At 41.8% G+C, this 26,504-nt stretch overlaps 1 protein-coding gene across 4 annotated transcripts; it reads right to left on the bottom strand.

Annotated features, from left to right (window-relative positions):
* Positions 1-1,575: 1,575 nt before the first annotated feature.
* On the bottom strand, positions 1,576-25,267 carry nt5c2a (5'-nucleotidase, cytosolic IIa). 4 transcript variants are annotated; one of them, XM_086121896.1, is made up of 19 exons: positions 24,877-24,889; positions 23,314-23,442; positions 23,042-23,163; positions 16,035-16,108; positions 14,270-14,387; positions 14,012-14,107; positions 13,007-13,098; positions 12,212-12,269; positions 11,924-12,017; positions 11,789-11,842; positions 11,584-11,667; positions 11,413-11,454; positions 11,165-11,272; positions 9,439-9,505; positions 8,491-8,661; positions 6,617-6,668; positions 6,341-6,401; positions 5,963-6,139; positions 1,576-5,879 (listed from the first exon to the last, which is right to left on the bottom strand). In XM_086121896.1, exons 3-19 carry the CDS (start codon positions 23,140-23,142, stop codon positions 5,661-5,663), a joined length of 1,668 nt encoding a protein of 555 aa, XP_085978022.1. In that variant the 5' UTR covers positions 23,143-23,163; positions 23,314-23,442; positions 24,877-24,889; the 3' UTR covers positions 1,576-5,660. The 4 variants fall into 4 exon arrangements, with proteins under 4 accessions (XP_085978022.1, XP_085978021.1, XP_085978020.1 ...); XM_086121895.1 differs by having other exon boundaries at positions 23,042-23,176; XM_086121894.1 differs by lacking the exon at positions 23,314-23,442 and having other exon boundaries at positions 24,877-25,267.
* Between the last annotated feature and the right edge of the window lie 1,237 nt (positions 25,268-26,504).

Here is a 26,504-nt window from a genome sequence, read left to right on the forward strand (position 1 = left end):
TGGCCTAAAATTTTAAATCATTTCCAACTGGGAGACATTTACACATTTAAAAGCAAAACAGGATTAAAAAAAAAGGAAACCAAGAAAATAAATATGTAAGTAGGGTATTTAGTTACGAATCCACTTACAAGTAGATGACCCACATACAAAAATAAATCCCTTTCTCCACACTATACAGTAAACTGAGAAAGGCAGCTTTCTTCAAAAGCATAAAGGCACCAGTTATAATATTTGGATTCCCCCAAAGCATCAAGAACGTGTTATCAAATGCCCTTCGCTGACTGCATCATCAGCAGACTTCTGATAATGAGTGAAAGGACAAACTTATCAGCAGTCCGTTGGCCCAAACAGCTGCGTGGCCTTAATGGTGTCCCTGAGACGTCATGCTGTGATGTTACCCAATGTTGCACGCGCTCAATAGCAGCATACCGAATCTGTGCGTACATTTGCACAGCATTATGCCGAATCATTTTGGTAGACTGCGTTGGACTTTCCAAACTTTTCACCTGAAGACCAAACCAGACCCAAATAAAATTTGTGGAGACCTGAATCGACACATGCGTACAACTTAGATTTTATTGATGAAAGAATTACAACGGCACAAATGGGAACATCGAATCGGTTTTTATTGTTGACAAAAAGGCTGAAAATGCAAGTAAGCCCTTGTGAAATTTTGTATGGATTCAGGAATATAAACACAATTTTAGATTCTGTAATCAAGTTCAATAGCGCAATTGCAAAAATGGCCCCATGCATTGTTTGAGGAACCCAAAGTGATTTGTATCTAAAACATTGCATCAAACACAAACGTATGTCAAAGGCACTGTACAAAAAGAAAAAATTACATTAAAGGTTGTATAAAGTAAAAGAAAACAAAAAAACCCATATTTTTCACTCCACAATCATACTCTATTTTACTCCTATCTTAGCGAATAAGGTAACAAAAAATAAATAAATACATGGAACAGTACAGTACATGTCGAAAATACTTTATATCCAAAAATAAAAAGTAAATTCATACTCAGTTTCGTGAAGGGGGTGAAAAGGAGAGATGTCGGCGATATCCAAGGAATAAAGTTTATCTTTGGCAAGAGACGCCGAATTTGACCTTGGTGAAGGTCAGCACTCTCTCAGCATTTGTAATATGGTGTTGTATGACAGGTATTACACCCTATGAGTTCGTAAGTCCATCCATTCATCCATCTATCCATTTTCCGATCCGCTAGCTATCTTCGGGCAGTAGGCGGGGGACGACCTCAACCAGTTGCCAGCCAATCGCAGGGCACACAGAGACAAACAACCATCCGCGCTCACACTCACACCTCGGACAATTATGAGTGTTCAATCAGCCTGCCATGCATGTTTTGGAATGTGGGAGGAAACCGGAGTACCCGCAGAAAACCTACGCAGGCACGGGGAGAACATGCCAATTCCACACAGGAAGGCCGCAGCCGGGATCGAACCCACGACCTCTGCGCTAACCAATCGACTGCCCTGAGTTGTTAAGTGTTTAATGTACAATACACGTATGTTGTTCTGCAAAGATGGCTGTTTGAGTAAAATCAAAAGTTGTCATTTAAGAGTAAAACCCTTTTTAATACAGCATATTGGGAAAAATGGCAACCTTCCACAAAATGCAAAATTCATTCAAATGCTCTATCATTTGGTAGTAAAACAAAACCATTTGGTTCATATGCATAAATGCAAACGAGGTTTTACAGCACGTGCATTCAAGATAACAGCCAGATTAAATTGTTCCATTAAATATGTAAAAACAGAAGTAGAATTGGTTTTGTGCACAAACAGCTTCAAGTGAGACAGCAGTATTTTATATCTTCCCCCATGCGCATACAGTGTCATCCTGTGCAATCAAGTCAGCCATTCTAGCTAATTATTTGAATTTAATCCAATATTTTACATTTGAGCGGAAACGCAACGTTGACAAGGAAAGGAAAACAAGTAAAACCAGAGGTGGCGGAAACTACCCCAATAAACCAATTGGGGCAAACATGATGACCCAAGCCTAACTGGTATCTGCAATGACTGACACATGCATAATACTCAGCTCAACTGTATTCATAGAGCACTTTAAAACAACCACCACTGTATATAGAGTATAAATGGAGCAAAAATAACTCCCAAAAACAGGTTGATCAAAGTCAGGTTTTTTGCTTCAGTCAGGGTTGCACCGTCCGCCGCATGTTTCAATTGTTGGGGAACTACACCAGAAGACAGACTGCTGTTGATAATGGCCAAGACCTATTTACCAAATCCTGGGAGAAAACACTTCGAATTGAACAGAGTACTAAGGGAGGCCAAATGGCTAAGTCTAGCAAACCACCTCCTCTAAAAATGTCAAGGAAACATTTCAAAAGTATTTAACACTGCTGAACATGGAACATGGATGGAGGGGTCAAAGGTGGTGTTTGAAACAAGACTGCAAGCTGTAGAAACCTTATCAGTGAAAAACTGCAGGAATTGATTGCATATTTTAGGGGAATAGTCAAAGTAAATAGGCTAAGGGGGTTTAAGTACAGAATCAATAGTTTTACATATTACACGTGGGTTGTGACGGTTACCCTGAATTAAGTTTGATAAATGTTCTTTTTTGGCCTCTTTAGCTGCGATCCGGTAATAACGGCAACAGTATTTCTGGATTTGATAAGAGATCTGCAGCTTGTCTTTTTTCCACTTAAGTTCAGCTTTGCGGCACTCCTGTTTAGCTGCGCCAGTTCTGTCATTAAACCAAGACTCGGGTCTAGCTTTTGACTGCACAGTTTGTAATGGAGCCACCGAATCCAGTGCAGCACAGCAGGATGAGTAGAACCAGGAGGTAACTTTCTCCATGTTTGAAGAGGAAACACAAAGCTCATTAAAGGCATCTGAGAACCGATCAGCAGGGAAAGGGTCGAAAATCTGGAAGTGGGTGGACGCCAGCAGATTTAACGGCAGCACAAGAAAAGACGACATCAAAGAAAACCGTCACGTGATTGAAATAACATTGTACAATTCAAGTTTGATTAAAAGGACATCAGAGAACCAACTAGCAGTGAGAGGGTTGAAAATCTGGAGGTGGGTGGACGCCAGCAGATTTAACGGCAGCACAAGAAAAGACGATATCAAAGAAAACCGTCATGTGATTGAAATAACATCATCCATCCATCCATCCATCATCTACCGCTTAGGTCGCGGGGGCAGCAGCTTGAGCAGTGAAGCCCAGACTTCCCTCTCCCCAGCCACTTGTTCCAGCTCTTCCCGTGGTATCCCGAGGCGTTCCCAGGCCAGGTGGGAGACATACCGGTAGTCTCTCCAGTGTGTCCTGGGTCATCCCCGGGGCCTCCTACCGGTGGGACATGCCCGGAACACCTCACCAGGGAGGCGTACAGGAGGCATCCTAATCAGATGCCCGAGCCACCTCATCTGGCTCCTCTCGACGTGAAGGAGAAGCGGCTCGACTCTGAGCCCCTCCCGGATGACCGAGCTTCTCACCTTATCTCTAAGGGAGAGCCCTGCGGAGAAAACTCATTTCGGCCGCTTGTAACCGGGATCTCGTTCTTTCGGTCATGACCCATAGCTCGTGACCATAAAGATCTATGGTCACAGGTTTGGTATCAGTCGACCATTAAAGAAGATGTAAGTCTAAAGTATGTCCATGTTCATGTTGGGCAAACATGTAATTACTAATTTAAGACTACCATGTGTATTTTTACTCCGACAGTAGTCTTTTACATCTCGATTAAATAAAAATAATTTGATCAAGTGTCACTTTTTCCCCTGAGTTTTCAGTCTACAACCAAATTAAAATTTGTTGTTTATAATCACAAAACCAATGGTGTCTTTGTTTTGAGTAAAGAGCGTAAGCACTCTTCTGCTACCATTGTCTATAGCAGGGGTCGGCAACCCAAAATGTTGAAAGAGCCATCTTGGACGAAAAAAACAAATATGTCTGAGCCGCAAAAAAATTAAAAGCCTTGTAATGAAGGAACCACATGTGTGTAAACCATATTAAAATAGAATTCCCTCTGCCATCGTTTTCCTTTTTCAAACATTTTTGAAAAAGCTACAGGGAGCCATTAGGGCGGCGCAAAAAAGCCGTACATGGCTGCGGAGCCGCAGGTTGCCGACCCTCGGTCTATAGGGAGGGATTTGTGTCAAAATAATGCACACAAATACATCTGCGATTTTTGTGTCCACCAATGTATTTGTGATTTCCACCTTTTCTTTCATGTTGTGTGTGCTTTTATCACGACTGAGTGTGAATCGTCGAATGTGCGCTTGCGGATCAGCGGACAGGCGCATTCATTTTTTACAAAACGTCACAGCTCAACATAAACTTGTTGAAAGGGCCATCCTTATTCACAAGGAGGAATTGTTGCGATCTCCACTAAACGGGAACGAGCTATATCCTGTTTTTCGTGTTACACGCGTAAAGTGAAACACGGGAAAAAGAGCAAAGAGCAGATCGGTTATTATGTGTTTAGTTTTCTTCTCTTTGTCCGCTGCTGCACTGGCACAGAATTGGAATCAGTCGAAGAATGTCTTACTTGTCAACACAAAACAAGCTCGACAAAAAAAAATTGTTGTTTCCTGACTTGCCTACAACAAACGCATAAGAAAAGATCAGATAAAGGCTCGTTTTGTTTTTCAAATTCCACGTTGGTTCTCGTTCAATGGAAACAACAACACGGCCTCCTAGTGGGCAGAAGTGGGGTGGCCTTTCAACACGTTAATGTTGAGGCGTGACGTTTGTGTCAGAAATGCGCGGGTCCGCAGATTCACAAACGCGCATTCGACAATTCACGTTCGGTTAAGATCAAAACACACACAACATTTAAGAACACATTTGATATATTTATAATATATATTTGTGGATACATGTTAAAATCACGGATTGAGCAATTCTGAGATAAAGCTCATCCCCAGAGACAAAATGGCAGCGCTGGAAGACATATGCTGCTTTCGAGAAAAGTGGCAAATCCGAGATTGGCCCAGTTCCGACCTCAAAGCGTCCGAGGACAACGTCAACAACAAAGATTCTGATAAATTGTGTGATGTTCTTGTTCATTCACAACACATTTTGACCTTCAGCAAACCTTCACAACTTTCTAAATTATATAAATAAAAGGATCTTATCTTCAAAACATTTCATTCGTTTTACTAAATAATTTGACACAGGGAAATAAGACATGTTTATGCAGTCAGTACAAATCATGCGGTGTCACGTGACGTTATTTTGAACAGCTAAATCAATGTAAGAATAAAGCTTAATATTTTTATAATCTTGAAAATGATGTTTTGACATTCACAGTCTGTCTCCATGGGGATCGCCATCACATCGAAGTGAACACAGGGTCCTTGTTTTTTTTTTCCTCCTGACTTTGCTACACGATTTCAGTTCAAAGGGACATTCTAGTGCACTTTTTGAAGTGGGAAGTCTGAGTTCCCACCTTCCCCGAAAGCAGCATTACACTCTTCCCTCAAAACAAAGACTCAACAACGCAACCATTACTTTTTTCTCATTTGGGTGAGAATGTTTGTCGTCCTAACGAGAACTAGATTACATTGTTTTTCTGCATGTCACTTTAGGGCCTCCGTAACGTTCAACACACAGCACATGTCCTTTCAAATAAAATAAATAAAAAGCGTTTTCCATCGACGTGCTACTCTTCATCATCATCCTCATCATGGCAGTGGGTGATCTCCTCTGGAGCTTTCGGGAAGAAATGAGGGGGCTGGATCTCACTGACGGATCGGGTCATTTGGTTTCGTTTCAATTCCACCTCCTTTAAGTCTAACTCATGGCGGTTTCTTGTGGCCAGTGGCGACTCTTTGTCGTTAACTTTCACATGGATGTGCTCCACTGTTGACTCATGGGGCATCTGAGACAGAATATTATCATCATACAATGCATCTAAAAGCTCTAATAATAATAATAATAATAATAAAAGTGTGAATGGCCCACCAGCACATGTGAAGCTCTGAAGAGATAACTGAAGGGGTAGTAGAGCAAGTTGATAAAGGAGGCTGCATACAGGTCTGCGTAACGCATCACCTGAGAGGCAAATAGAGTCGGACGGGATCCACTACGAAACAAACTTCCCATCATGCCATAGCACATGTCCATGTCATGTGTCACTTTCTGGAAGGGACAGGCAGATTCAAGAAATGGGTTTAATCAGATAATTGAGAGGACACCTGGAAGGTGTATAGATATCACAGCTAAGGAGGGAGGGGGGTGGGGATTTAAAACAAACTTGAAAGGTATGAAGGTGAAATGTAATTTCACCTATGTATTTTTTCATTATCACTATCGGTGTAATAGGCAGAGCAGTGGTTGCACCTTAATACGTCGCTGGAGTGAACTGATATCAGGCCTCTCATTGCTGCTGCTATCCAGGTGCCTGTATTCAAAATATATTCACAGTCAATTGTCATTGACAACACATGTGTGAATGTAAATCAGCTAAAGCAGCTCACAGCTCAATTGTTTATTACTAGAATATTAATTGATCCACGCTGGTAATAATTAATCAGCAAAAACACGAATAGGTGTGGAGATTTATTTCCCACCATCATTCAAGTAGCTCAAATTAAACACACAAAAAAAAAACCCTACTTGTAAAGCTCAGCGAGGAAACAATCCAGAGATTGAAGCTCCTCAAATATAGCTGAAAAGAGAACCTTCATTAATAGATTCAACATAAACCACTTTTCCCATTTGTTTTTTTACAGAATATCATTTTCACTCTGGCTTCCCTCGGTAAATTGGTGCATCAGACACATGACAACAGAGCTGTGATTGATTTGCTTCTCCCTGTAAGACAACTTGCCAAACTGAGTGAGTACACAGCCAATGTGGCCGGCCATCTCAGTGTGACGGATGTGAGCAGTGAGTCTCTGGTTAAACTTGACCTCTTGCATACATGTGTGCAGCAGGGGGCCGAACATGAAAAAAAAAAAAAAAAAAAAGAAAGTAAATTGTGTGTAAAGTCGTTCAAGCTTTACATCATTTATATGGTAGCTTTTGGGTGTAAATTACCGTATTGGCCCGAATATAAGACGGCCCTGATTATAAGACGAACCCCTCTTTTTCAAGACTCAAGTTTGAGAAAAGACTTTTTGAACACCAAATTAATTTTTATACAGAAAATAATTACAGTACATCTGAAACAAATGATTATAACAATATATTTGAGAGAAAAAGCATGTTATTTTGCCTCATTCAAATCTAAAGTGCAATCACATTCGTAAATGAATGGCTTCTGGTTTTTGAAACGTAAATTACATCATAACTTCTCCTCAGCTGCCGGTTAACCTGGCCGATCTTCGACCCACTTTTCTCCAGATTGTCGCTACTTTTCTCCATTTTCTGTTGTCTCTTCTATTATTTTCTTCTCTTTTTCTTCTTCGTGCTACCGCTATTTTTATTTTTATTCTTTGTGACAGGGGTTCACTTTGGCCTGGGGAGTCAAGTTCAGCATTCGCTTCAATGATAGCTTACGTCGTGAATGGGCATAATGTCTAGACCCCGAATATAAGACGACCCCCACTTTTTCAGTCTTATTTCAATGCAAAAAACACCGTCTTATATTCGGGCCAATACGGTAGTTCACAATGTTTCACAATAAATTGCGTGCTCGCCTTTTCGACACATTTTTTTCGACCCGTCTTAAAAATTGTGGTGACTCGAATATGGATTTGAGTGGGCCTAGAGTGAGAGTGTACAAAATTCAAATATTTGCACTCGGAGCAGAATGAAATCTTGTAATGCTGTTGCGTGTTCCGGACCTCAGTGGCAAACGGTTCGTCAAACTGTTTATCCAGAAGTGACTACCCTTTGGGTGAATGGAAGTGAATAGGAAATTAGCCAGCCGACGGGCATAAAATAAATGTTTAGGAATTATGAAACCTCGGCTGTTAGCCTCTCTACCACGGAGTCATGCAGAGCTGTTATTTTTTCTCTTCTTTTTGGGGCGGGAGCGATGGAATGCTGAAATCTAAGGACGTAACTGCTTTAAGAAGACGGACGGGGACGGAGGATGATTATGTTAGGAATAAGTATGGAGGGACGATGACGGAAGGGTGCCCAGTTCGCGGATGGAGGACAGACTGGTAAAATAGAGTGAAGTGCCCATCTCTGGAAACAACCTCATTTGGCTTACTGGTGAGCTGACAAGTATGGCATTTATTTTATTAAATGAAGCTACATCTCGCCTTGGATGTGGATGCAAGTATATAATTATACTTCTCAAAATTATTTGACTTCCCATCAGCCCACACCATCCCCCCCTCCTAGGTCATTCACCAAAATAATGTGTGCTCCCTCTACTGGCAATTGAGATCGAAAACCAACAGCCACAAAACACGTTCGAGTGACTTTATGTAAGGGAGGGGAAAAAGAGAGACTAGACCCATGCCGCAAACCACAAAGTAACTCCTTTCCCACATGATCGTTCTGTTCAGATCTGTAGTGTGTCTATGTATTCTTACAGCTCTTTTCAGTCCAAACATGCAGCTCCTGGGCCAGTTCTGGTATGACCAGGAAAGTTCTCCAGCCTTGGCGCTTCTTGGATTTCAGAATGTCACCAAAGATGTGGTCACCAATGTAGACAATATCTTTGCCTTTCGCACCCAACAAGTCACATACGATGTCAGAAGAACCTGTGGGTGCAAACATCAGACAAAATTGTTGCAACCTCCTTTTTCATGAAAGAAAAACCCACAGTAGTCTCAGAAATAATCTGAATTTGACAAAGTTGATAAAAATTTAATTGAACTGAACCGATGAAAAATATGACAAATATGCTTTTCAATTATAATTCAAGAGGATTACAAAAAAAAAATCATGACGATGTCTCAGAAAATGCAGAAGGTTCGTAAAACAGATGAGATGGTTCCAAAATGTTCATGGTGGGTGGGGGAAGTTCGGGGCCAGGTTAATGGGTGAAATTTTTTTTTTCCACAAGCCCAGTACTCAGGGCCAGAGCTACAGGGTGGCCACGGGTGGCCAAGGCCATCTTTGGTGAATCTGTTGTAAATAAAACCAAATACACTGCATGTTTATGACAGCGGAAAACGAACAAGGGTACACAATTTGTGGCCCACCCTGAGATCCTAAATACTATTGCACACCAAATTGAACCTGATCCAAATATGACCGTGACCTGTGTTCTACACACATAACATTTGATGGCAGTGGTTGACAGGACCTTGGATTATTTTTGACTTCAAAATGGCGCCGCGAGAGTGGCTGCCTTTCCAGCAGCTCCTATTTTTTGTTGTTGTACTTCTCCTTTCATAACTTTGCTGCTGTGAATTGGGAATTTCTCCATTGCGAGACTAATACAGGTTTTCTTATCTTATCTTATGAAGAACTACAGTCTGAGGAGATTGCATGAATATTTCAATTTCTTTCTGAAATTATATCTTATGCGTTACCTCCAGAGTAAACAATCCCATGTTGGAGGGGACCAGTGTATGTACCAATCTTGAGTCGGCCAGTTGTCTGAAATAAATGATAAGTGGTGATTATTAGCAGGAATCAATTGTAACCTAAAAGGGTTCTGCCCGACACTAATTGATATGTGCATTCGCCAACACACACTCAAATAGACAGCTACTTTGTGAGCTCTGCACAGCCATTATAAAATGAAGATAATACCAAAAGCATAGTTAACTACTGACGAAACGAAGGAAGAAGGAGACAAGCAAGACTTCTTAGGATATTTAGCCCCTTGTGGATGCGAGCCCACAAGGTTTGTGTGCCTTTTTGTTGAATAAATCGTCTTCATAACTTTTGTCTTTCATTTATTGTTTTGTAATGCCATTTGTATTATATATGTTTCATGTCCGTGTTTGTGACCAGTTCTCATTGTTACAGCTGCAGCGGTTGCGAAGGCTCTATATCAATAAAGCTGTACTGTATTGTATTGTATTGTACTTCCTGTACCGTAGCATCATCGAGTGCAGGGGTCGGCAACCCTCGGTGAATTGTAGATGAAACGCCGTTTTTTTACAACAGCCACCTGCTGCTGCTAATAGAAACGGGTGTCGCAGGCTATGATGCAAATCCTCGTTGACAGAAATATTGAAATGTAATATTTATTCTACACATTTTACAGCATTGGAAAACGAAGAATATTTGTGTCATATTTGGTCTCCTACAGCAGAGGTGCCCATTACGGCGATTGCGATCGACCGGTAGATCGCGGACCGCTCCCAAGTCGATCGCGAAGGGTGTAGAGGAGAAAAAAAAGCCCAACCATTTGTGTGTCTCTGTGTATGTCAGTAATATATTTTTGTGTCAATGTACACTGCACCCTAATCATCCTATCAGTCTCATTTTCACAAAAAGTATTAAAAAAATAAAATAAAATAAAGCAGGTAAATCTTTAATCTTTGGGGGCGCGTGACTGCGTCACCGGAAGTTGTTCGCGCTCAGCAGTCTGCAATTGCAGCTTGTGATCAGAGCTGTTGCGCTATATCTTTTATCGTTATCATTATTCCCATTCAGAGTTTGCTTTGTGTACGATTCACCGAGGGCACGGGCAAAGAATAGAATCTAGAGGGCCAAGGGAAGCACTTTAAAACGGTACGCGTTTGCTACGATAGTTAACAGGCTGCAAAAGTGCGTCGCATGCCTCCATGTCAGGCTGTTGCTCATCATGGCGTGCGTGTGTATGTGCGTGCGTGATAACGGGTCGACCGCAGCAGGTTGGTTGATCGAAAAGTCGATCTTCGGTCCAAAAAGTTTGGGCACCCCTGTCCTACAGAAACTACAGGTATATTAAAAATAAAAAAAAAATTCCCTCCCATCTTTTTCCATTTTCATATATTTTTGAAAGAGTCCCAGGGAGCCACTAGGGGGGCACTAAAGACCTTGCCAAACCCCACTCTATATAAATACAGCTGTATTGTATTCCATTCCCTTTCGTGTAGCACCATCTAGTGGATGCATAGTGCTACCGCTATCGTATGCGCCTAATAATGCAGTCCGCCCTATATTTGAAACAATTTTAAAATCGGCCATTCATTGAAGGTGCGCCTTATAATCCAAAGCGCCTTATAGTGCAGAAAATACGGTACTTTGAAGTATTATTGGTAGTTGCCTTTATGACCCACACATGGACCCCATTCCCACGACTCCTGTTAACTGCACACTCACTGTGTCAACCTGTCGCAGGACTGTCCCCTCTCCAAAGAACACAGGCTTGCGGGCATCTACCAAGATCAAGTCAAAGTAAGACTGCCAAGGTCTGTGGATTGTACCCAACTACAAAGGAAGCAAACGCACAAATATTTCAAAAAGGGGTCTCATGTCCGGCAAAAGACTGAGAGAACGGTCTTTGAGATATTTCCATAGGCTGCTGCTAAATCTAAATGTTAAGCATCCCAATTTTAATTTGTGTTTACCTTTGGACCATGCGGAAAATCAAATAAGTAGGTCATTATTTTCTGTAAAGACAGAGGAACAAAAGCTGAGCAAATCCAGACATTCTGGTCCACGATGCATATAGACTTTCTTTCTTTCAACATTTGTTTTTAGCACTCCCTTCTAAAGGCAAGTGTAAATATCGAGCTCACCTCGGTGTATTTGTAATCACTGTTGGTTGCAAGAAACACTTTGGCCACTTCATTCATGCGGCTAAGGAGGAGAGGAAGCTTTGGCTTGATGGGAGAAAAAAACAAAACAAAAACCCCAGAAATATTATGGGCAATTTTGCCACAATTTTGTTTTTAATGGTTCACAGTTTCTCTCTTAGTATGAAAATTCATGTGTTTTACTTACATCCCTGACCACATATTTCTGCAGGTTTTCAACAGTCTTTTCTTTTAATGACCCCTTTGAAAAAAAAAACAAGAAAAGTTATTCACGACACACCAAGATGACTATTGTAGAAAAGATTTATCTACGTTAATCTACCTGGAAATGAACCCAGTCCACAGCATCTCTTACATCCTGGAATATGCTCTTATAAGACATATAAAGATCACCATCGATAAAGCCTGTCTCACAACTGCGGGAAATAACTCCATGTCATTCGGTGGGGCGCTGCAGTTGCAACATCTATTCTTAAAAACTTGATGGAATGATGTAAAATGATTCTGAATATGATCAGCGTAGCCAGAGGATGAGCTTCCAAATGAAGCTCCACAGTCAGACCAGTAAGGCAGCAATGTGTACTGTTCGTAATTAGGACCATACATTTACCTTGAGTATCGACAGCAGTTACTGAAGAAGTCAACCAAGCAGGCGATGAGGTAGGTTTCTGAAAAGGAACATTTATCAATAAAACATTTTACAATGTTTCAAATACATGACATGAATTAGGGCATCAGATAGATATGTTTTTTTTTTAGGGGGGGGGCATGCCGTTTCTACTATTTGGCAGAATAATACAACTCTTGACAACCGATGAATAGGCTGATTCATTAAAAAATATATAAAATGAATACTATAATTCAAATCAATTTTCTAAATCAAAACACTATATAACACGAATACGTACACCGTCAAAACGTCATGCCTCTGCCTCATCACACACCTGACACTCACTATTTGGAGCTTCCTATTTATGTAACCCTTTTTTGGGGGGCATATGCGCCACCATGCGTTAGAATCAAGGAATTACAAAAAGAATGTTGTACTATGGCTCCAACACAACCAATGACAATCATCTGGCCATTATTGTGGACTTCTTATCACAAATCTTAGAGAGGTACAGCCATTGCTAAGCACATTAATTTCTATCATAACTCAACTGGGCAAGGCGGATGACCACCTTACACACAGTGTTGGTTCTGTTCGAGGTTTTTGAATACAACTCCCTACGGGAAGTGCCTTGAGATACATTTTTGTGTGAATTTGTGTTCCATAATTAAAATCGACTTCTTATGAAAGTGAGCATATACGGAATGAAAAGCATTCACATGTCGCACAGATGATATCAGCCAAGTTTCCTTTGAAACCCATGTCAAGAAGTTTTGTTTGGGTTTAGATTATTACCAGGCAAGTTGAAGAGCGTGTTCAGGATGTAGAAGCGCTCTGTATCGCCACGCTGAATAAATTTGTTTGGGTACATCTCTCTGATGTCAGTCCTATGTACAAAAGTGAAAAAAAAAAAAGGTAAATAAAATTACACAATAACAACAAATTACCGGTACTGTAATAAAATGCAACCGTCAGTACAGTCACACACAACAAGAAGTCACTGTGTGCGCGTGTGTGTTTGCGTGCGCGTAAGAAATTGATCACATTGTTATTTCAGTCCCCTTTATCACCAATCCACCCCCACTCCCTTGCCCCAAAATATCCACATTTAGAGGTTACTACAGTGGACAGTTTATGTTGTCAGGTTACAGGGTGCATGAAAGGGTTAAATGATGCAACATTACTTAGGTAGCATGGATCATACTGTCAAGCCTGCCCTCCTGAATGCCTTTGGACCCTTTGAAACTTAATGGGGAAACAATGGGGGAATGAATGCGGCCCACTGCAAATGGAACAGTGCTGATTCCTGCAGTTGGTATCACCCTAACGTGTTATAGTCGTGGTTGGAGCTTGCATCCAAACAACGAATGTTATTGAGGCTTTTCAAGAGGGCTTTTATTCACAGTAACGAGTACAAGCACCATTATCCAATAAGCAGTTTTTTTCACCATCATTTTGATGTCACTACAAAGGAGGAGTATTTTAGCTAATACGCTGTGTTATTGCTAATAAAATGTTTGGATTTTTACACATTTAACCCCGTCATGCACCCTGTAACCTGAGAAGTAGCTGTCCACTGTAGTAACCACTGTCACTGGAAGGGTTAATCATTACGTTTGACAGTTATGGGCCTTCTGTTTGCATCGGGGTCATTTGACTTTTGAAAATTAAAACACGTGTTTTCTTCCTTTCCTTTTGTATGAATACATTCTACAGTTTCATACGGTGTATGTAAAATCAAAACTTTCCAGCAGCTGCGTGAAACGTATCGACAACATGTGCACGAGATCTAATTCTCACCCTCTAATGAAGTTGAAACCGTGCACACAAACAAGGATGTTCCCATAAGCGTCCACTTTGAGCAGGTTGCCGTGCATCGTGTCAAACACAAGGCCTCTGAGGAAAGAAGAGAGGGAGGTGACTCTTTACAGTATTTGGCATTGTGTCTGTGACCAAACTGGAAGCTACTTTGGATTGTTGTCAGTTCCATCAGTTTAAAACACCAACAAGTATATGGCATTTTAACATCAAATTAATGAAAGTGTTTAGTGGACTGACCGCGTGGGGAAGGAAGGATCGTAGACAAAGTTGAGGAGCTCCTGCGGATATCCAATGGATACCAGGCGCTCCACTATCAGGTCGAAGCCGAGCGCCTCATACTCTGGAGATTTATACACTTTATACACACAGGGTGACAAGGTTTTGTTTAGCTGCGCTCAGGAAGAGCATCGACATCACACGCTGTCATTCAGTCTAAAACGGTGGTGTCAAACATATGGCCCGCGGGCCAATATGTCTGCAAGGAGGTTCGATCAGGCCCGCAGGATAATTTAAAAGTGAAAAAATGCATAAAAGACACGGAATGAATATTTTTAATAAGGTGCAATTCGTGGAATATCTGCTGGTATATCTGAATATCTGCAAAACATTGTTTTGATCAGAGAGGAAGACGAGCAGCGTCAGTCTGTCACTGAGACAGACTAAACACACCAGACACAATCAAGGACATGTGAATACTTTATTCTTTACACATTTAATAGCACTCTCCTTAGTTTGTAAGGTGTAGGCAGGGGTTACATTTAAATTTTATGTGCACGTGTAAAGGGTTTTAAAATTTCTTTCTTTATAAATTCCGTTTAATCTTAAAGTGCGTTACTATATTTTTCAATACCAATTACAACACCAATTAAAGTTTTGTGCCTTTGTACAATCAGTGGGATCAGTTGCAATGCATATATGTGAATGATAAGGTAAATTGCACATTTGTCTAAGGAAATCTAAGATGCTTCATATGTTTTGTAAAAGATATGTTCATTAAATTTCAACATTTTCCGAATGTTCTTGTGCTTCTTTAGACCAAAATAAAGGAAAGACATTATTTTGGTTATTTTGGTTAGTTTGACACCCCTGATCTAAAATATCCATGTCAGAGGCAGTGCTCTCCATATTTGTACATGATTGCAAAGTAGTGAGTTGTATCCAGCTCTTAAATATTCCATAAGAACCGAAACGGTATCAGTTTACTGATATACGGTATCCACATGTAGCTTGTTGGATGATTTGGGCAAACGGACGTTTACGGTTTTCCAAACCACATGAAAGTGAAAACTCGCTTGCGCGAAAATATTTACACATGAGCAAATATATGTTCAATTAACACACACTTATGGTCCTTGAGCTCTCCGTAACTTGGAAGTTATTTCCCAGCCAGGTTGCTTGCTTTTTGTAACGTGGATGGCGACGATATGAACCATTATAAAAACAAAAAATCACACAAACACCCAAATGCTGTTGAATTGCTGACATCACGGCACGTTGACATAACGCGGCACATCACAATGCCAATAACAGCAATGGCGTTACAACGACAGAAAAAATAATTAGATTACTTAATTATTCAAAAAATTAATGCCGTTACTAACGCCGTTATACTTAAACGCCATTATTCCCAACACCGGTTATCTGAGAGCAATTTGGTCTCTGCATTCACTTTGTATTGCCCTAAACTAGTCTTCAAGACTCTGGCAAGGGTTGGCAACTAGCCAGCCTGATCACCATCCTGATCATTTGAATCACATGTGTTGGCGGAGGGAAACTTCAAAAACAGGCAGGACAGGAGTTGCCTACTTCGGCAATGAACTACATTCTAGTTTACTTGAAAAAAATTGGGATTTGAGGAGTGTACCATGTGAAAACAAATTTTTGTAGTTCCACGTTGAGTGTGACTGACTGATATCAGATTTCAATTCTATTTGATGAATGTGTGCAATCTCATGAAAGATTTTATACCGCAGGGGTTCACAAACGCTCAAGCAACACTTACCCGCCAAAGTGTAATCCATATCAAAACCAAAACATTTGATCTTCTCCATTGCTAAGCTTCGGTTGACAAACACCCTGCAATAGAAAATTAGTGTTGGGTTAGAAACATGCACAGAAACTGGCAGAGATCTTGCACTAAATGATGGAGTGAATGAAGTTAAAACATTTAGCTTCAGTTGACAATTTTATCTTTGAAAGTCTTGACACAGACCACAGTTATGTGGCAATCAATCTGTGTCAAGTTTGGGATAAAAAAAAAAATCTGCTCAAAATTTTATTTCGCTTGATGGTCATGGACACCATGTATTAGGAACACTGCATATGCTATTCAAAATCCCCAAAATGTAGACAATTTCATTTTTATTATTTTTTTACACACTTAAAAATGTATTGTACAAAACGAAAAATTATTTTAAACGTTCATTTCTGGTGAATCAATGAACTGCAGATTTAAAGAACTCAAATCACAACATTGTATCGCAGGGAGTCAACCGGCATCGTCACCAGTTCTGGCTAAGTTTCACCAGCACTCCTCAGCGTTTCTTGGTTTTGCCTCAGAAGCAAAATACTTGATGTCGTCTCACAATGCTCGATTGGATTTAAATCCACGGATTGAGCCGGCCACTTTAGAGAGTTAATCTTGATGACCCTGAATCAAGATGCAACCCGATTCCTCATGTATTTGTGGTCGTTGTCTTGTTGAAACACATTTCAACAGTTCCTCTTTCCCAAAAGGAAACATGACCTCGTCAAAGAATCGGATGTATTGTAACTGATCCAAGACCACGGCATATAAAAATTGCACTACCATGCTGAAAATTTCTTTACAGTGTGGCTTGAATGGCGCCGTTAGGGGGTGGGGGTGTTTGCCAAACCGTCTGCAATGACTAGACCACAAAAGAACATTCTTGCCTCGACAACATTGGTGCAGTTCTTCTTGAACCGACGAATGCCTTCTTCGGCAAATTGGAACCCAACATTGCTTTTCCTTGGTCAGCCGTCCTGAACTGGGATACCAGTTCACATGTGCTCGATACAGTATTGATCAACTCTATGCAACGCAGACGTAAAGCTGTTCCTAGAAACAATGCCTGTTAGAACGACGGTAAATTGTCATAAAGTACTTTACAGGAGCACCACATCTTCAAGCAATTTTCAGTTTATGGGTCAATGACAAATAAAGCATCTAAAACAGCATGTTCAATATAGATAGATGTCAAGTCTGTATTTGTATCCAGAACACTGTTTGAACAGGTCTCATTTACTGAAGTTCTTTTTTGACCATTATTTCAAATGTTCAATTTTTCAGCAAAATATGTCAGCTGGTGCAACCAGATATTTAGAGAAACATACAGTGTATACATCCGTAACCCCTATTTTAATCAGAATCAAATTTATTGTCCAAATATGCAAAAAACACACAAGGAATGTACTTCCCAGTTACAACCCATCCAGGGGAACATAAACAGCAATAAACAACAGGGGGGCTAGGGGGCTACCCCCCGGTAGACTCCAATGTTGACATTGCGCCTGCAGCTGCAATTATCCCTGAGGGGATCTATACGAGGTAACACATTATTTGATCATTGTGTCTTTTTTTTCCCCCTCTCACCATTTATTAGATTGTTGCATTTTGTACGTCGGTTTTAAGTATTGTTAACATCCAATTTTACAATCAAAGAGAGGAGAATTCCATCCATTCATCCATCCATCCATTTTCTGAACCGCTTATCCTCACAACGGGGGTGCTTGAGGCTATCCCAGCTGTCTTTGGGCAGCAGGCAGGGGACACCCTGAATCAGTTGACAGCCAATCGCAGGGCACTCACAGACGAACAGCCATCTGCACTCACACTCACACCTAGGGACAATTTGGAGTCTTCAATCAGCCTGCCATGCATATATTTGGAATGTGGGAGGAAACCGGAGTACCCGGAGAAAACCCACACAGGCCCGGGGAGAACATGAAAACTCCACACAGGAAGGCTGAAGCTGGAATGAAACCCCCGCACCTATGCACTGCGAGGTCGACACACTAACCCGTCAACCACCGGGCCGCACGGCAGGAAAATTATTCCGCAAATTATTTTGAATACAATGACTGCACACATTGCATTTGGAAAACATGTGATCACTTGAACCGATCATTCATTGGTTTAAATTGGTTGCACCGTTGACAAATATCGGTTGTACAACCTGACAACATGAAATGACGTGAAACGTTTGAAATAGAAATGTTTTAGTCATCAGTCTCTAAGTTTCTTTAATTTAACATCTAAAGTGAATTGATTTAGTTTCCTTGTAAAGCCCATAAAATATTTTTAAAGAAAAAAAAACACACCAATAAATGAACACATAAAAGATATTAAAAACATTAGGCAAGATTTGGTCCGGTGCTACGCCGGGGCTGCCCCAGTAGAGCGTTCACACGTGCAAATTAGCTCCGGCGTAGCCCCGGAAAACAGCTTACACCGGACCAAATTTGATCCACCTCAGGGAGGTGGTTTAAAAATTTGCTCCAGAGCAAATGCTTGTTAGCGAAGCAGCACCGATGTAAATCTGCACGTGTGAACGCAACTGGGTTAAATTTGCTCCAGAGCAAATGCTTGTGAAGAGTTTACGTACGGCGAGAATGCGTTGCTTTCGCGCTCTGTCGGACTTCCGTCATGTTTTTGTTTAATAACGACACAAGACTTGGCTGGTAACATCTTTCCTTTTGTAGGAGACTGGACTGTCTCGGAGTTGTTTGTGTAGTTTGTTCCTTTGTTGTGTGTCCACAACCCCCCGCCCCCCATATAATTTATTTTGTGATTTCCTCTCTTGATTTTCTGTTTGGCGCATTACGTATTTGCTTTTCTGAGTGTCATTGAAGTCATCGTTGATTTACGTTTTCGGGGGCGGTCACTCTCAAGCAGAAGGCACGGAGACCGAGAAGGAGAAGGACGTGCCTGTCCAGTAGTCGCTTGAGTTGTGTATACCTTTTAAAAAGAACCAACACGACAGCTCATTTGTTTTCTGTCGTTTTGCTCCGCTGCAGAAACTGCCGTGTGAACGCAAGTGGGGCTGCACCAACGCTGTGCCGGTGCAGACACGCTCAGCGGCTTTGTACGTGTGAAAGCTCCACACAATTTGCTGCGGTGCAATATATATCGCAACAAAATACATCGGTGCAGCGCCGGAGCAAATGTGTGCCGTGTGAACACCCCTATTGTTTCATAAATGTGTACTGAACATTACACTTTCAAAAAAATTAACAATAGCTACTAAATACGAACTCTTAACAGTTTCCTGAAGAGATTCATTCCTCTGACGCCAGGATTTCTTTAACTTGGCCCAGTCTCAAAACTTTGACCAGTGTGAGGTAGCTAACTGCCTTAGGTTATGCAATAACAAAAAGAACACCTTTGATCAATCTGTGGTCACATGAACAAGTTCTTTTCACATGACCGCAGCATGGAGCAAACCTGAACAACTTGAGGGAGCTGGCCCTCATGTGGCAGTCCATCATAGGTCACACAATGGCAAAATTGCTACTCAGGTCTTGAAGAGGCTGCTCTTTTGATGGCTCCTCAAGGCTACTTTTGACATGGTTAGCCAGCCTGTAAGACCTTTGAATTAACAGTTTGGGGGGAAATGATGTAACACAGTCATTTGCTCCCCCCCCAAGTGTATGACGCATGAGTGCAAACTTTGATGTGTATGACCGGCGCCCATTGACTATTGAGTCTTTTTTTTGTTTCCTCCAAAACTTGAGAGTTACATACCTTCTTGCTGCTCACTACTACAGTGCTTAGCACACAGGTGTCAAAGTCAAGGCCCGGGGGCCAGATCTGGCCCACCACGTCATTTAATGTAGCCCCCCCGAAAGAAAATAATGTTTGTCAACTTGCATGATCCTTGCTAAAATCTGTACCAAAATATCAAATTGTCATGTATAATAAATGATGAGATTTTGCAATAAATTTGTTACCCTGTTTACACTCACTTGAACAATAATTGATGATTGTAGTTGACTGATTTCAAAACTAGAAATATTTTAATTTTGGTGTGTACAAGTAATAATGCGATGAGACAACATTTTTGTGGTTTCACTGTCGGCTCTCTAGGGGTGTTCACACGGCAAGATTTGGTCCGGCGTAGCCCCGGAAAACAGCTTACACCGGACCAAATTTGATCCACCTCAGGGAAGTGGTTTAAAAATTTGCTCCGGAGCAAATGCTCGTTTGCGAAGCAGCACCGGTGTAAATTTGCACGTGTGAACGCAACTGGGTTATATTTGCTCCAGAGCAAATGCTTGTGAAGCGTACGTACGGTGAAAATGCGTTGCTTTCGTGCTCTGTCGGACTTCCGTCATGTGTTTGTTTAATAACGACACAAGACTTGGCTGGTAACATCTTTCCTTTTGTAGGAGACTGGACTGTCTCTGAGTTGTTTGTGTAGTTTGTTCCTTTGTTGTGTGTTCACAACCACCCGCCCCTCATATAATTTATTTTGTGATTTCCTCTCTTGATTTTCTGTTTGGCGCGTTACGTGTTTGCTTTTCTGAGTGTCATTGAAGTCATCGCTGATTTACGTTTTCGGGGGCGGTCACTCTTGAGCAGAAGGCACGGAGACCGAGAAGGAGAAGGACGTGCCTGTCCAGTAGTCGCTTGAGTTGTGTATACGTTTCAAAAAGAACCAACACGACAGCTCATTTGTTTTCTGTCATTTTGCTCCGCTGCAGAAACTGCCGTGTGAACGCAAGTGGGGCTGCACCGACGCTGTGCCGGTGCAGACACGCTCAGCGGCTTTGTACGTGTGAACGCTCCACACCTTGGGTCTTGTCTGGTGTGGTACATCTGGGCCTCAATGGCTCTGGTGCTCAGGGCCTGCTCCTGAGCAGCCAGGATGAGTGCCTCTGTGCTGTCCTTCAGGCCAGCCCTCTCTCGCCACTGATAGGACTTCTTGAGTTCAGCCACTTCAGTTATGGTCCGGTGGTACATCCCGTGTAGGGGCTTGTCCTCCCATGATGGTGCCTCTTCCAGCGCCTCATCCTCTGTTCCCCATTGTCTGAGACATTCTCTGAGTATGTCATCCGTTGGAGCCTTCTCCTTGATGTATTCATGGAGCTTGGATGTTTCATTCTGGACAGTGGCTCTCACACTCACTAGTCCCCGGCCTCCTTCCTTTCGGCTTGCGTACAGTCTCAGGGTGCTGGATTTGGGATGGAACCCTCCATGCATGGTTAGGAGCTTTCGGGTCTTAACGTCCGTGGTCTGAATCTCTTCCTTTGGCCACCTTATTATTCCTGCAGGGTATCTGATCACTGGCATGGCATAGCTGTTTATTGCCCGGGTCTTATTCTTGCCAGTGAGCATGCTTCTTAGGACTTGCCTCACTCGCTGGAGGTATTTGGCCGTAGCCGCTTGTTGATGGCCAAGCGGGCGTGTCATAACTAATTAACATGTTGATTCGGGTGTGTCTTAACCTCCATTGCAGAGGCTCCGTCGAACCCGAGACCGATTCACCGAACACCTAGGGTTCGATCGAACCCAGGTTAAGAACCACTGCTATAATGTGTTAATAATTTCACACATAAATCGCTACAGAATATAAACCCTACCCTTGGCCAAATTATGAAACAATTGCGACTTACAGTCCGAAAAATACGGTGTATGTAAGTCTTCTTTCATCACAACCATAATACTCTTCGGGGCTTTCTCTTTGCCACCTTCCTGGTGGCTGCATTTCTCGCATCTTCCTGCTAATATAGTTTCGCCTCACTACACACAACCGTACTTTCTCAATGTGGCCTTTCTTGGATTGTCTCCAAGCCCTTCTAGTCGGTCTTATCTCTCTGATGAGCAAATTCCTTATTCTGTACATTCTCATCATTCTAAAAGGAAATCTCAGGATCTTCAACTTTGGCACCTCGAGTTGTTTATCTTTATGGTCATTGCTACCATTTCCAAACCATAAAACATATCACACTTGGCTGGTCTTCCTACTGTCCGATGAGTCTCTTTTTTTCGTACGCTAGTTATGTTCTGTCACAGATTTTATTTTGCACTTTAGGTTTGTGGTGTGTGGTGGCACATCACTTCTCTGGGTTTGAGTAAGCCGCCTGGTGACAGCTGGGTGGTACTAGCATTGCAAGTCAAAGTTTTTCTTTAGAAAAATCAGGCTGCCTCTGTTATGTGTTTTATTCACATAATCCACCATAAGGAGAAATATATATATATATATATATATATATATATATATATATATATACATACACATATACACACACGCACACACACACAAACATCCAGTCATACCTCGGTTTTCGACCATAATCCGTTCCACAAGGCTGTTCAAAAGCGATTTGTTCGAAATCCGAAACAATCCTATTAGCCCATGATTCGGGGCTAATACACTATGCAAAAAACAAACAAAAAAAAACAGATTTGCGTCTGCTCACAATGAATGTTACATGAGGAAGCGTCACTTCCTCGTGTAAGGAAGCCGAGAGGAGTTGAGTGGCGTATTCGGGTTTGCTCAGTTTGGTCGAAAACTGGTTTTTGGTCGTAATTCGAGGCGTAAAAATCAAAAATGTTCTGGTCGAAATCCGAGTTGTGGTCGATATGGTAGTATATCGCCATGTAACCCATCTCTCCTGCTAGCGTAGGTTAGCGTGAGACTGCAGTGCATTAAGACTTCAAAATCGGGTTACATCGTGACCTGAGCATCAGAACTCCATCATAGACTGAGGCCCCCTTGCAATGTATTTTTCCACAGCAGCACACACAGCAAATACAAGCTTTGAGATAGTCAGACATTTAGCTTTCAAGAAATAATCACGGTTTACGATACTGTGTGAATAGCAAATGGAACAAAACCGCAAAAACAAACAAACAAAAAAAACAAAAAAAAACCTGCATAGTGGACTCGATGGTGCCCCCCCCCCTGCCCAAAAACAAAAATAAAAACCAGCAGTAGACTCTATTCAGTATTTGCTGAAGATGCATACAATAAAACTGACACAGACCTGTGATGAGTTTCACGTTGATATTTCTTGAGGGTGACACCATCCATGTTGGCTGGGAGCTCTGCATAGTTCTGTAGACGGTCACTCCAAGAAGTCATCATCTTATGCCGTTACAGTTGTTTCTGCAAAAAAGAGCTGCTTCCAGTAAATCTTTTAAGTCAAGCACAGGCAGATGCAAACACTGATTGAAAAGGTGGATATGTTGCTTGCATGTTTTAGTTTTGGATAGGTATACATCCATCCATCCATTTTCCAAACCGCTTGATCCTCACTAGGGCTGTGGGGGGTGCTGGAGCCTATCCCAGGCTACTTCGGGCAGTAGGCGGGGGACACCCTGAATCAGTTGCCAGCCAATCGCAGGGCACACAGAGACGAACAACCATCCACGCCCACACTCACACCTAGGGACAATTTAGAGCATCCAATCAGACAAATTAGACAAATGTGCAATTTACTTTTATCATTCACATATATGCATTGCAACTGATCCCACTGATTGTACAAAGGCTCAAAACTTGAACAAGTAATTGGTCTTGAAAAATATAGTAACGCACATTAAGATTAAACGAAATTCATAAAGAAAGGAATTTTTAAACCATTTACACATGTGCATATAACATCTAAATTTAAACCCTGCCTACACCTTACAAACTAAGGAGAGCGCTATTAAATGTGTAAAGAATAAAGTATTCACATGCCCTTGATCGCGTCTGCTGTGTTGGGTCTGTTTCAGTGACAGACTGAGGTGGCTGTTGTCTTCTTCTCTGATCAAAACAATGTTGTCTTCTACTCTGATCAAAACAGTGTGTCCCCTAGCGGATACTCCATGAATTTCACCTTATTAAAAATATTCATTCCGTGTCTTTTATGCATTTTTTTCACTTTTAAATTATCCCACGGGCCTGATGGAACCTCCTTGGGGCCGCTTCCGGCCAGTGGGCCGTATGTTTGACATCCCTGATTGACAGTGTTCCATTAGCCTGCCATGCATGTTTGTGGGATGAGGGAGGAAACCGGATTACCTGGAGAAAACCCACGCAGGCATGGGGAGAACATGCAAACTCCACACAGGAAGGCCAAAGTGGGAATCGAACCCTACACCTCTGCACTGTGAGGCAGACAAACTAACCAGTCTATCGCCGTGCCGCCGATCGTGTAAAATATCGTCCAATTTCCATGAATGCTGTAGTTAATTGTTATGACCATATCTTTTTTTCCGTGATCTTTTACAATGTGACACTGTCACATTTGTGTGTACACTGTCGCCCTAATCCAATCCCACGAACAACAAATATGAAACAGCATCATCAGAGCAACATTGCATTATGCAGGTGTACCCAACCGTAATAAGCTTTTATTTTTCCAGTTCCACACTTGGGCATTTCTTTGCATTTTACGATCAAGTGACGACACATAAAACGCATAACAGATTTTCCGTTTCTCCTGTTTTCAAAATAAAGCAACTGTGGAGAGGAACTCGGTAATGATTTTTTGATTCGGAAATTTATCATTGCGGGGTATGAGGATTTGTTTCTTGATACTTTTGCACAATTCTTTCACAATATTCTTCTTAAGTTTAAAGTTGATCTTCCATACAAGAGTAGATTCGAGGCGAACCTAAAATTAGCTTCATGCTAGTTAACATTGAATGTCCGGTGCTTCTCGGACACAGCTAAACTGAGCGAGACCAGCTGCCGGCAGTCAGTCACCTCGGTCTCCACCACGGAATGCTTGTACAAACATATGTTGGTTTTGATTCGCTTGAACAGCGATGTTGTTATGTTCGGAAATAGTAAGAATGACAAGAGGCACAGGAAGAAAGCGCAAGCACTCACATTCCACAGGACGCCATCCAGTCGATGGACTGAGCATGCGCACGACGCGTGTGTCTCCAAAACGTGGGTGGGTTGGTTACCCGACGGACCACTTAAGGCATAGGTGTCAAACTCAGGTCCTGGAGGGCCGCTGTCCTGCATGTTTTCCAAGTCTCCCTGTTGCAACACACCTGATTCAAATGAACAGGTTCAATGTCAGGCTTCTGCAGAGCTTTATATATCTCTCTCTCTCTCCATCCATCCATTTTCCGAACCGCTCGATCCTCACTAGGGTCGCGGGGGGTGCTGGAGCCTATCCCAGCCGTCTTCGGGCAGTAGGCGGGGGACACCCTGAATCAGTTGCCAGCCAATCGCAGGGCACACAGAGACGAACAACCATCCGCGCCCACACTCACATGTAGGGACAATTTAGAGCGCCCAATCAGCCTGCCATACATGTTTTTGGAATGTGGCAGGAAACCGGAGCACCCGGAGAAAACCCAAGCAGGCCCGGGGAGAACTCCACACAGGGAGGCCGGAGCTGGAATCGAACCCGGTACCTCTGCACTGTGAAGCCGACGTGCTAACCACTGGACTATATACATATATATATATGTATATATATATATATATACATATATATATATATATATATGTATATATATATGTATGTATATATATGTATATATATATATATATATACACACACACACAAAACTTCCATCCGAGCTGCTTATCGTCACGAGTCTCGGGCGTGCTGGAACTGATCCCAGCTGTTTTAGGGCAGTGGGCAGGGTACACCATGAACTGGTTGCTAGCCAGTCATCAGCATGTGAGGCGTATGTGCAATTTACTTCATGACATAAGCACTTCCCGCGACCCTTGTGAGGATAAAGCGGATCAGAAAATGGATGGATGGACATACGCAGTTACTTTGTTTTGGAAGTTAGAAGCAGCTGTAATTAAGCATTGCTTTTGGAGAGTAATATTCCAGCCTCCCTATGAGTGCCCAGAGTGACATTGCACCAGTGGGCCGAGTGTGCCTCACTCATTCATGTCATCAGTATACCATCCACAGTCAGGGATTCAGGAAGTCAAATGGGCACATATCCTGAACAATGCCCATCATAATCAAGCAGGAACAAATCTCAGTAAAATAATCTAAATCTAAAAATAAAAAAATATTTTAAAAAAAGAATTAAAATTAACAATCTCTCTCTCTCTCTCTATATATATATATATATAGATTGCTGATTTTAATTCACTAGAAAATGCCATTTTCGTTGAAATAACTGCTTTTGTGGACTATCTCATCATCTAATTCAAACTCATGCACTGATTCACGAACAGCCAATCAGTGTTGAATTTTCAGAGTCGACGCCATTTTGCATTCTTTGATCATTCATTCTAATGACATCTAAAACGCACGATGACAGAAAAGTCTCTTAATCTTCTCAATTAAAAATGTTGCTTTTTACTGTTTGTTCCTGCTTGCATTATGAATGTGTGTGCAGGAGTTGTATGTGTGTGCATTTTAGTTTAAGAAACCATGACTGTGAAGGGCATGATAAACAATTACTTATTACTCATGCTGATCGCTCACTTAACAGTGGAAGTAATGAGTTTGATGGATGTTGCCTGCAAGAACT

Source organism: Hippocampus guttulatus, chromosome 10 (genome assembly GCF_054856545.1).
Source record: "Hippocampus guttulatus isolate MCC_2025c chromosome 10, RoL_Hgut_1.0, whole genome shotgun sequence".
Taxonomy (NCBI): domain Eukaryota; kingdom Metazoa; phylum Chordata; class Actinopteri; order Syngnathiformes; family Syngnathidae; genus Hippocampus; species Hippocampus guttulatus.